This window comes from Populus alba, chromosome 1 (assembly GCF_005239225.2).
Source record: "Populus alba chromosome 1, ASM523922v2, whole genome shotgun sequence".
Classification (NCBI taxonomy): Eukaryota; Viridiplantae; Streptophyta; class Magnoliopsida; order Malpighiales; family Salicaceae; genus Populus; species Populus alba.
In genome coordinates this window covers 3,677,949-3,690,560 of record NC_133284.1, presented here as the reverse complement: position 1 = coordinate 3,690,560, position 12,612 = coordinate 3,677,949, and the positions used below count along the sequence as shown (strand labels likewise).

The following is a 12,612-nucleotide window of genomic DNA, read 5'->3' as shown; positions in this document are numbered from 1 at the left end:
TGAAAAAGAAATTAATTTTTGGGAGTAACCCAGAATTGGGTTATGACAAACTGAATCATCAATATCTTTCAATCCCGCACATACAATAAGATTGACAATATGTACACAATATCTAACATGCATGAAGTATTTTGACAATATATTAGTTGCCCAATTATTTGTTACTCTCTTCAAATATTTTATTGTCAAATTATTTGAACTTGTATTGTCTACTATAACTGTTAAAATGTTATCAATTCCCTATTCCAATAAACAACTCTCAATTGCTTGGCCAATTATTTCACCTTTATGATTAGAAACTTGACAAAAATTTAGAACTATTTTATTCAAATTTCAACCTTCATCAATCCAATGGGCAGTCAAACACATATAATTAATATTTTGGATTGATGTCCAAGTATCGGTTGTTAAACATAAACGTTGATCTTTAAAAGCTTTCTTTAATTTTTCCTTCTCATCTACATAAATTTTCAAACAATCTCACCAAATCATCAAACGAAAAGGAACATCAGATCTAGGTTACATTACTTGACAAAATGATTTAAATCCTTGGTTTTCAACAAAGTTAAAAGGTAGCTCATCAAGTATAATTATTTTTCCCAGGGCTTTCCTACACTCTTCATAACTATAACCTACTGCCTTAATAGTCATCAGATTTTCCTCTCCATTATTACCCCCTTTATTATAAGCCTAGGTTTTAAAACTAAAGTTTTTTTATTTTCGGTCAATCACAAAAGGAAATTTTATGCATACAACTAGATGACTCCACAAGTTACTAGTCCTATTAAGTATAGTATGACATGCATAGTCTTTTCCACAATACATACATGTAACCCTATGAGCTTTAGGATTACCATCTAGTTTTTTAAAAGGATCCCAAATTTGGGATGTTTTTTTTATTAGATTTAAAAGGTGGATTACCTTCACTTTCAGTGTTGCTATTTGTACTAGAAATAGCACCTGGAACTGGAACTGGAATAGGCAAAGAATTAGGATCCGAACTTGAAGGATTTGATTCATTTGGTGTAGGATCTTCCCGATTACCCATCTAAAATTATAAAAAATAAAAAATAAAAATAAAAATAAAAAACATGAATTTTAAAGTTAAAGCTAACATGTTCAATTGCAAAGAGGATTTAAAGACCAGAAATTATTTCCAATTGCAAAAGCAAGAAAAAAAACCCACTATTCTACCCAATTGCCCACTATTCTGCCAATTAATGCAAAAAGCAAGAAAAAAAGCCTTTTGGTGAATCAAGCAAAAGTTGAGCATCATGTTAGGTTCATAAAATTGCAAAAAGGCATCTGTCACCTCTCTATTCTAAAAAACTTGTATACTACTCATAGAAATACACATCATAATGAGCTCCAACATCTGACTAGGCAAAAAAATTTCAAACAAGGTGTACATTATAATGGAACAATGGTTTATAATAGATCATACATGAAAATCAAATATTTCCATGGAAAAGGTTTTGCAAAAACACACAATAATTTTAACTGAACAAAGCAATCAATATCTAAAAATTCAACAAACCATGAAGTCAAAAAAATCAACAGTAAACTTGAACTTATTATAAATATAACATAACACCCAACAATTATAGTTTCACATTATAGCCAACTTTGTAACCTATCCATTGTCCCACCACATCAACCATACTGACAGAATTGATAGTTGAACAAGCTTTTACCAACTCAAGTCTATCCATAAATCAACAACAAAATCTTGACCATAAAATAGTCTATCAATTCAAGGCAAATAAAAGGCACTAGCAATCAGGATAAAACGGATTGATAGTTGATAATACAAATCAAAACCACATATTAAAGTTAATAATACTAAACAAAGGAATCAAGAACTCAAGAAAATCAAATAAGACAAAAGGCATGATTGAAACAAGATAAAGGAGAGAGGAGGGGGTGAACCTGAAGAAAGATGCAAAAACCCTAGCTGTAAGAGGATAGAAAAAGGAGAAGAAAAGGTCAAAGAAGCATGAAAGTTTGAAACAAATGATACAAGCACACGAAGGCCAGAATTAACACATGGATAAACTTTACCTTGCCGTCTTTTTTCTAATGGAGGAGCCCTCTCTTTCTACTGCAAGCGAAGAGAGAACCCAAGGGTTTTTGTTTGGCTACAAGTATACTAGATGGAGATGTGGGTTATTGTTCTGTTAGAGAAGAGATAGATGCAGGGGGAAGAGACACAGAGTAGTGTAATTGCTCTTTGCAACCTTTTGTTGCTTACAATAAGAACAACAATCTAAGGCAGAATCTCTCTGTAGAGGAATCACTCTAGAATTTGTATTAAGAATAGCAAATTGCCTGATTACAAAAACTGTCGTTTCTTATGTTATGCTCTCTTTCTTAAATACCCTCTACTAATGAATTATAATCTAATACATATTTGAACTCTAATCCTAGTCTAACTAGGAAACTGCTAGCTAACTAGGAAAATAATAACTACAGCTGATAAGTTTTCTTAATCAACCTGACTAGGAAATATTAAACTACAGCTAGTAAGCTTTTAATCAGCTTTCACGTTTCCTTGGTTTCCCATGTTTCTGTCTTCCAGTAATCTTTGTGTTTTACAGGGTTCCTTCCTTTGTCTCCTCCTGATTTGCATCACAGAGTGGATGAAAATTGAAAGGGAAAGGAAGAAAGGGATAAATCATCTTTGGTCTGAGCGGCGGCTTTTCATGTAATGTTATTAATTAGGGTTAGGTTTACTGTAGTATTTATAGGTCTTTTATTTTATGGTTGGTTTGGTTTGGTTTGGTTCACCGGTTTCAATTGTAAAACCAAAATTGAACCGAACCGGCAAGATTTTATGGTTTTAAAAATCAGTTTAATTGGTTTTTCATTGCAATTCGGTTTTCTCGGTTAATTTTTCATCGGTTTTTTCGGTTAATTGGTTTTTTCTAAACACCCCTGCTAATTACCATGGATTTTCACCCCTAGTCATGACAAAATTTCTTTTAAATTTATTATTTTTCACTTGGAAGTGGTGTTGTTTAACATGGGGTTTACATTCTATGCCTAATATGAAGGCCTTCCGGACCTTAACTAGTTACAGTAAGCTAACCCTTCTATAAAACTGGGCTTATTGAATATTCTGAAGTTATAATTGCTTTAGTTAATACGCCTGAGTTCTTCATTAGCTTTGTCTTGTTTATCTTTTACAAACATCTTCACAACATATCCCACATCAATAAAAGATTTATCTCATTTTATAATTTTTACATGTGGCATATTATGATGAGCAAGTTATGAATCATTGGCATATTTGGCATGTCCATATGTCAAAATGAAAACTTTGCCCATAATATTACTTGTGAAGAGTATCATTTTAATGTGATAGATAGATAGATTGCTTTTAATAATTTGTTATATTATATATAAACACACACTAACACACATAAAGGTTTGATCCCATAAATAGGATCGTCAACACATCAATCCAGTCCATATATCTAAGAAATTTCCATTTTCGTCCGTTGATTAATCATATTTTATTGAAATTCTACCATGGAGAAATTTAACCGAAATCTCAAACATAAGAATTTGAACCAACAGAAGGGAACAAGGGAAAAGAAAAACAGAGACGCATGAATGTTTTCAGCGATTGATATGTCTTGTAAAATCAGCATGTTGTAATATTTATCAACGGTTCACCATCGGATGATGTAGTCCTGCCAGTATCAAATTCACCACTGATTGATGTCGAAACTGCATCCCAATCATTGCTTGCATCATCCATGGTGTTTTTTGATATTTTACAGTTCTCTTGAATATTTAGCTCTTTTTGAGACAATCCATTTATCCTCTCCAACTCTGATGTGACTTCTCGCATTGTAGGTCGATTTTTCCCATTCAAATTCAAGCATCTTTTCGCAAGATTAGCAACAGAGATAACTTCTTCACTCTGACAGCCCTCCTTAACTCTAGCATCAAGAATATCAGACAGTCTATTGTCTTCCATCAACATAATAAAATGCGTGGCTAAACTTCTAGTCTCTGTCTGACTTACAGAAAATATCGGTTTTTGTCCGCTTATGAGCTCAACCAGAACCACTCCAAAGCTATAAACATCACTCTTTTCTGTAAATTGACTAGACTGGAAGTACTCGGGATCCAAGTAGCCAAAAGTACCTTGCACAAGAGTGGTCAAGTGAGTTTGATCGATGGATATAGATCTTGAAGATCCAAAATCAGATACTTTTGCTCTGTATTTCTCATCTAGGAGTATGTTTGTAGACTTGATATCACGGTGATAAATCGGAATGGATGTTGCTGAGTGTAGATAGGAAAGTGCTCCGGCAACTTCAATGGCAATCCGTAATCGCATCTCCCAAGATAACAAGAGATCTTCGTTTTGATCATGGATATACTTGTAAAGATTTCCATTGGGAATGAACTCATAGACTAGCAACGGAACTTCAGTCTCCAAGCAACAACCGAGCAACTTAACCACATTCCTATGGTTGATTTGTGAAAGAACGACGACCTCATTGATAAATTCTTCAAGCTTTCCTTCATCAACGACCACGGACTTCTTAACAGCAACAATCCTTCCATCTGCTAACATCCCTTTATAAACTGTGCCTTGACCACCTTGACCGAGTATTCTATTCACATTAAAACGATCAGTGGCTACTTCCAACTCCTTTGAACTGTATATTTTTGTTTTTTGAACCCAACCTTCAGCAGCACGTAATTCCTGCTGTAACAATAGCCCACCGTTTCGTTTGAAGAATTTCTTTTTGAGTTCAATCTTTTGCCATTTCTTTACAAGTTTATACAACCACCAAATGCCCATCAGCGATGACAATGCCAGGACAACTGCGCCTATAACTGCATTATTTACAACGAAGAAAAAGTTAATTTGTTGGCATGTGCAATCATCAGCATATATATATATATATGACTGCTGAGTAGCAACAAGCTAGATTTAGTAGCTAGTATTTTAAAATTTTATACATTTAATCTTTTGGCTCACTCCAAAAATAAGAGCTTCTTCTCTGTTTTACCATCCTAGTAAGGAAAACAACAAGAACAACGACAGCAAGAAAGTAGAAGAAGAAGAGAAGAAATCTTAGACTTACCTATCAAGGCTATATAAAGTTTATTGATCTCGCAATCGAAAGACCCCCGTGTATTTACACATTTAAGTAACCCTCGGCACGAATGCTTTGATTCTTTACATTCATCCACATCTAATAAAATAATAAGAGAAAAAATCCAAAACGAATAAGATGATTATCCAATGTTAGGACAAATATCACTAACAAAATTAGCAAGCCACCATTCCCATAGCAAAATCATCATTTTCTCAACAAACAAAATGCTGTCATCACTAATATTTTTGGAGGAAAAAAGTATTTACCTATGCATCCAAGGTAAGGGATGCCCTCATAGCCCCAACCACACACACATTCGGATCGAAAAGACTCATTGTAATATCCTCTGCAATGCACGGGATCATCAGAATTCACATTCGTTGTCCAACCAAGCTCTGCTGGAACATAATCTCTATATTGCAACGAGAATGGATCGCTGACATTCGATTCGAACCATGTCTGGTTCACCAGGAAGGCCAGCTTGCATCCTTCTCTATCTTGATTATCATCTGTAGCTTCTAATTTTGGATTGAAAACCTGAAGGAATGATGGGGGTGAAGCCTGGCAGAAATTTTTACTCTTTACGTCACTGCAGGTAGACTCACAACCGATGAGACTTGGCGTGATTCCGGTCATTAGAGCTTGAGTATTACAACCTACTGCGATGAATACATCATAGTTTCTGGAGAAGACAAAAGGAGTTCCAGTGAAATTCAGAGTTACACCATCTTCCCTGCCAGTACAATTCGAGGATATTATTGGACTTTTGACAGTAACAGTGGCTCTTTCAGCTGAAATATTCAGCACCTCCATGTTGATTCCACTTATAAAAGCTCTAGCAGGGTTGAAAGTTGCATTGCATTCTATGGCGAACCATTCGTTCATGCAGCAATCTTTTCCTATTCCGAAGGGTATGGAATGCTGATGTCTCCACAACGATCTGGACAACCAGACCTTGCGATCGGTGCTGCTGCTGCTGCTGCTAGTTGAAACATTAGCATCATCAACATTAATTGAAACACCAATTTCCAAACCATTTCCGCCCTTCTTTTTTCTTTCTTTTTGAAAGTTTTGATTCCAAATCGCTCCTAAATAAGTTCATATATCCCTGTAAAGCAAGAATTGAGATGTTTCTTTGTACCTTCTTGGTGACTCACCGGGTCAAACCAGCAAGTATAAATAAAAAATAAACACCGGTGGAATGTAGATTTTCAGTAGCATATAGTTGAAAAGTCGTCCAGTTCCTTGGTCTCCAGAGATCGATTCAAATTTAATTTTTCAAGGAAGTAATGAATATAAAATTCGTGTATACTAGTCAATTGTACAGTTCTGAGAGTTACTAGTCAATTTTCATATGGTTTGGATTTTTATTTTGTTTACAAATGAGAGATTCAAGCTTGAAATTTTTAGGGGGGGGCGAACACTTCCATCATCTGAGTTACAATAAAATTCTTTCAAGTTTCTTTTTTTGACCGTTTTTTTTTTTTTTTCTTTTCTTGTTTGGCTGCTGCAAAGAAGAAGAGAAGAGAAGAAAGATCGCTATCGTTGCTGGAAAAAAAATAGGGTTCCAGGAATGGTTCTTCTCTGTATGGCCTATGGAGCGTGCTTGGGTTTAACACAAGGGGACGCAGTCTACTGTGTTAACTATGGGCCCTATGCTTCCTAGGAGGTTTGCAGGGTACCAGTAGTACCCCTATTCACCGATTTTGGTAACGAAAAAACAAGAAGAAGAAGAAGAAGAAGAAGAAGAAATCAGAGGCTTTGCCTATCATGGCTATAGAGAGTGTATTGATCTCGCTATCTATTCGACCCGCCCAATTCTTGACCTAGGCTAGGCTGAGTTATTAGCCAGATGGGATATGATGACTATGGTAAGGACCCGAAAGTTAGTTTCTTTTCCCTCTTATTATTTGCAGCCTTCATTTCAACAATTTCCTTATCTGAACATTTTTAATAAAAAAAAAAAAAAAAAACATTAACAGTAACAGCCTTAATTGCATGCATTCCTGTCCATTGACAAAGTAAAGTTTCATATCCTAGACTACTTTTAACTCTTTAAGCCACGATGTGTGTAGGGGCATGGATCAGGCTTCCCTTCAGAAACCGCCTTCTCGGAGAGAGAATAGAACCAGCCATTCCTCCATTTAAACTGCAAGAAGTTAGCTTTCAAGTGAGAAGCAGATTGCAATTTTATTTTATTCTTGCAGTAGATGTGCTGCAAAATAAGGAAAATTTTATCCTCCCTTAACCCTCTTCTATTAGGTCCAAGTAGGCTCAAGTCTCTTAACCAACATTATATTTATCAAACTAGTTCGAATCCACCAACTCAATCAAAATTGATAAAGTTGTGCTAAAAAGCTTAAAGCTAAGGTTAACAAAAACTTGTACCTCCTTAACAGCTGTTGGGAAGTGGGCAACAGCGCGTGCATAGGCACATAATCTTTCCCCGATAGCTTCTTTAAATACTATTCCTTTTTCTGCAGCTGCTGCAGAAGCAAGTTCTGTAATAAGGCTAGACACCTGGAAACACAAATGTCAGTATCAATCAGATCTATTCATTTTAGAGATTTTATTGTGCACGAACAAAGTCAAGAGCTTAACAATCATAATCTTGTGAAGCAAAGGTCTGCAAAAGGATAGGAGGCTTCGCGAAGAGCTGAAAGGAAAGAGCTCTTTGCCAAGTTGTTGGAGCATGACTTGCTTAGATATGCACACCACATAGAAAACAGAAAATCATGTGCAAGAAATACCTAGTTTCACAATTACATCATCCAATTGATTTATATCTTAAAGTCCACAAAGCATAAAGAAGTAGCACTAATAGGGAATGGGATTTACTAAATAGCATCAAGTAGACAGCGGATTAGCTTCAATCAAATGAAAGCATTAAAGAAATAAATAATGAATGAAACAAATTAAATCATCCAAGTATAAACTATAAACACTAGCGAAAGATACGCAGTAATTCAAACTCTGATGCTTTAAATAGACACCATTGTCAAAGATAGCTTTACCTCATAGCGGAATTCTTTCTCCACGGCACCAACAGTTGCCCCTGAATGACGAGCTCCAACAAGCATGAATGCTGAGATCCAGATCAGCTTCTCTAACATTTGCTTCTGAAAAGCTTTCTTGTCAAGAACCTGATTGCAACGATGAATAAAAATGTAAATACGCCATACTAATATCAGAATGTGAATTCCACAATTCTGAATTTAAAGGGGAAAGAGGGAACGTTGGACTAAGTTTGAACACTGAAAAAAATAATAATAATAATAATAACCCAGTAAACCCACCCCATCAAAGTGCCAACCTTGACTTTCATGTAAGATATCTTTGATTACAGAGTTAAACCTGAAGATCTTATCTATTTGTGTCAACCTCCAATCCCTGTGTTTTTTAGATTTTAATGAATTCCCTTATAATGTTTCAATCAGATGAAGATTAAGAAAACTTTCTTTACCTTACAGGACAGCCCTCCAGCATGCAATCTAGCAGCTACTGCAGATGCCCATTTCCCATATGCTGCAGTCAGTCCTTCAGGATTGGTATCAGTCTTTCCATCAGTAGGAGGTTCTCCAAGCTTTGATACAGCAAAATATGCCAGCACTTGGTCTGCATCACCAAGACCTTTACTTTGAAACCATGGCTCCAGCATCCCATTCTGGAAAAAAACCAAATCTGCTAGACTGTCAGCATCCACCCAATCATTTCACTGCCATTTATCAGAAGCCATAAAATGCATAGCAAAGATTACAAAATCCAAAGTTTCAGATCAAATAAATTCCATAATAGCATAATCCAACGACATTGATGAAGAAAACACTGAAATTTTGTCACTCAACTGTTCTTTCTTTCTTTTTTAGATCAAAATTTAAGCAATTCAAAAGGCATAAGACATATTAAACTTCCAATTCAATCAAACAAAAACAATCCCATATACAATTCGATTCAATGAGAGCATACAATATTATAATTCAATCAACAAAACTAAAAGCAAAAACAATACATATTAAACTTCCAACTCAATCAAACAAAACAATCCTAAATACCATTCGGTTCAATTAGAGCATACAATATTATAATTCAATCAACGAAACTAAAAGCAAAAAACAATTTGCACTGTGACCATTTTTATAAAAACAAAACAGCAACATTTAATCAGGTATTGATACCGCTCCATCTAGGCTTGGGTGTAGCTTCGAGAACAGCATCAAGATCATCATTTCTTGTACAAACCAAAATGGGACCCTCAAAATCAAGCGGCACCGGTTCTCCTCTCTTCACAAGCAAATCCTGACCACTGCCCATTTCTTGTAAGGCCCTTCCCACCCTTCCAACACCAACAATCACGGCTGGGGTCACCTTGGCAGCATTTGGGGCTGTGGCCATAGCTGAAGTTTGAGTCTTTTGAGTCCTGCTAATGATTTCGGTGCTAAAAAATTGAACTTTGAATTGGGTTTAATGAGAGGAGTTATAGAGAGTAGTGCTAGTAATGAGAGTGTGGGGGCCATGTGTTTTTGGTGATAAGGTTTATTAGCAGTGCAAGAGAGGGTGGGATAGTGTTGGGGCCATGGTGACTGCCCGCTAATATCGAAGGCACAAAGTGACAGCATGGGCGCTCACCACTCAATTTCTAGTTATTTATCCAAAAAAAACACTTTTTTTTTAATTCGAAAAAAATTACACCTTTCAGAAATTGTATTTTGTAGGCTTAGATAAGCGAGTAAAACTCAAATTGTTCCATGTTCTTACAAGAGATGTACGCCTTGACTCGAACTCGAACTCGAGACCTGTTGTTCATATCTCAAGCCCTTTATCCTATATAGGTCTTCTAATCTTATTTTGTTTTTATGTTTTTTTTTTTCCTTACAGGTCACCACCTCAGTTTTTATTGATATCCATTTTTTTTTTATGATCCATTTTAAAATTATGTATATTTTAATTCATCTGTGGACAAGTTTTCCTTGTCTAAATTGATGCATTTATAAGGTATTTTTTGGGCATAATTCTCTTGGAATAAAAAAGCTTTGACGTGAGAGAGAACCTCAAAGGTTCGATTTATTTTACATTTAAGGTCTTGAATCTATATTTTAATGCCACAGTTATAAATCCTAAGCTAGGGTTAACTTGGGGTAGGGATGGTTTCTTATCGGAAAAATATCAACTTCAATTATTTTAATTTTTTTTATATTATTTTAGTAAAGAATATGAATAAAATATCTAACGCTTTAAAAATAATTGATTGCTTAGGTTAAATATCCGAGTGGTCTTTTATTTTCATACATTTGTAGCTTTTTCTCCCATGTCATGTGATTCATGACTGATTACAAAAAAAGCTCGAATGAATGACAAGTTAATTAACAAATTTAGATTTTATTTTTAAAATATAAAGAGAGAAGTGATTTTGTAGAAATTTTATTTTAGATAAAACTAGTTTATTGTTTACACTACCCTGTCGATCATACTAAAAAAAAATTAACATAAAAAATATTCACGTTGCAAGGAATTTTTATATTGTTATTAAATCTAGCCCATTAATTTAATCTTGAAATCACTCAATCCTATTTTTTACTTGACTAAAGTTTCAAATTAAACAATATAAAATTATTTTATATGACATAATTAATTTGGTAAGTTTGAAGATAGTCAGGATAATTAATAAAAAATATAGTTAAATTACTAAAAAAAAATATTAAGACAATGAGACATTGGATCAATTTATGTTTTATAACTTAACTTATTAAATTTATAATTTAAATTACAAACTCTTCTAGATTAAATAGATATATTTTTTAAAATTATTTTTTTGCGTTAACGTGACTAATTCAAACTAACAAATACAAAAATTATCCCAAATGACATGTACACTATGAATGTGACCTATTCAAACTAACAAATACAAAAAAATTAACTAACATGAGATTTACAAATTAAGCACCTTTCGTAGCGATGTTGGATTCTAGTTGTTGTTTATATAGTTGTAAAACCTGGATTAATAGATTTATCCAAAAAAAACTCTTCAGAACTTCATCTGGCTAGATTTTTAATTGATTAATCAAGTATAACACTTACTTGATTTACTTTTTTAGATCATTCTTCAAATCAAGAAAGAAAAATATGATTATATATATATATATATTGTTATCACAGCACCAAACTCGTTAAAACTAATCAAAAAGCATTAGGAATGGCCAAATCATCGAACATTGTCAAAGCAAATGAAAAGTCAATGATTTGCAGGTAAAAAGGAGAAGAAAAGGTTTGCACACTATTAAAGCACGAAGTAATCAAGCATTTTTCATTCAATCATCTTGAAAGTTGAAGCCAATAAAACAGTGACACACACACAAGACAAAGATCAGTAGCCATCAAGCTACAGCAGCAAATGAAATCCTCCAGATGATTTTGAGGAACCCTTCGCTGTTTTATTAATTTACAGCAAACACCATCATACATACATGGACTGACCACCTGTTTTATTATAGCATACAATAACTGCTTCGCCGGAGCCATGCCCAAGTTTTCTCATTTGCAAGAGCATGGATCACAGGTGCAGCTTGATCCACACTTGCAGCCATTCTCAGCACCAGAGTTCATCTCCGACCTCTCATAGAACCTGCAGCAGCAGTAGCAAATCAGTTAAATTCCTTTTTATCTGGAGCTAGTTACAGTATTTCAACTCAGCGACACTTACATCTGAACTGGTGCAAAACCTGCAATGATTGTCTCAGTTGTGGTGCTTTCTGAGATACCTAGGTCAGGGTACATGCCACATCTGCCAAGGAAATCACGAAAACAGAAAGGTAGATGTCAGAATATAGTCTCCAGAGAAGCAAGGAAATAAATAGAATAAGAAATCAAGTAACTAATATGCTCCATGACTGGGTGTTTCTAGGCAAAAGCTTTTAAAGAAAAGAAATAGCAATTACTTGCAGCCACTGCCGCACTTGCAGTCAGATCCACAGCTACAACCTGATCCAGACATCTTCTATGGGAAAAATAGGATAAAGGGCTACTTGGAAAATGAATTTTCTGAAGCTAACTCAACTCGGGATGATTGAATATCAGGTCTGGCATGCTATTTATAGTGTAGTTCATGAAAAAGAGGGTTCATATCCACCATCCATGTGGTTAGATCCTAGGGTGATAGCGTATGCAATATTAGGGTTAATTAAACAAGAGCGGACAATGGACTTGTCAATATTGAAATTATAAAGTAACATTCATAATTAAACAAAGTAATTAGAATCGGCACAAAACAAGACAGGATTTAAAAAATAATAATTTAGATAAACACTAAGATGCATCTTGTACGTTAACTAATGAAAGAAGAAGTTGACATTTTTTTTTTGTTCTTGAACCAATGTCATATATCGCCTTAGATAGCTTGTGTAAAATGATTCTTGTGGATCAACAGGCCTTGATTTTATTTTATTTTAAGAAAAAGGGGGTTCTCGTTCATAAAGCCATATAAAGATTAATTATG

General features: G+C 34.6%; 2 protein-coding genes and 1 pseudogene across 2 annotated transcripts; all 3 read right to left on the bottom strand.

Annotated features, from left to right (window-relative positions):
• Positions 1–3,500: 3,500 nt before the first annotated feature.
• On the bottom strand, positions 3,501–6,175 carry LOC118029133 (wall-associated receptor kinase-like 22; annotated as a pseudogene).
• An 823-nt stretch (positions 6,176–6,998) lies between these two features.
• LOC118029135 (uncharacterized) lies at positions 6,999–9,627 on the bottom strand. Its single transcript, XM_035032947.2, has 6 exons — positions 9,299–9,627; positions 8,587–8,804; positions 8,138–8,266; positions 7,512–7,643; positions 7,113–7,272; positions 6,999–7,058 (listed from the first exon to the last, which is right to left on the bottom strand). Exons 1-5 carry the CDS (start codon positions 9,513–9,515, stop codon positions 7,171–7,173), a joined length of 798 nt encoding a protein of 265 aa, XP_034888838.1. The 5' UTR covers positions 9,516–9,627; the 3' UTR covers positions 6,999–7,058; positions 7,113–7,170.
• Positions 9,628–11,397: 1,770 nt separating this feature from the next.
• On the bottom strand, positions 11,398–12,201 carry LOC118029131 (metallothionein-like protein type 2). The gene is made up of 3 exons (XM_035032945.2): positions 12,056–12,201; positions 11,821–11,901; positions 11,398–11,742 (listed from the first exon to the last, which is right to left on the bottom strand). The coding sequence occupies exons 1-3, from the start codon at positions 12,109–12,111 to the stop codon at positions 11,652–11,654; spliced, it is 228 nt and encodes a 75-aa protein (XP_034888836.1). The 5' UTR covers positions 12,112–12,201; the 3' UTR covers positions 11,398–11,651.
• Between the last annotated feature and the right edge of the window lie 411 nt (positions 12,202–12,612).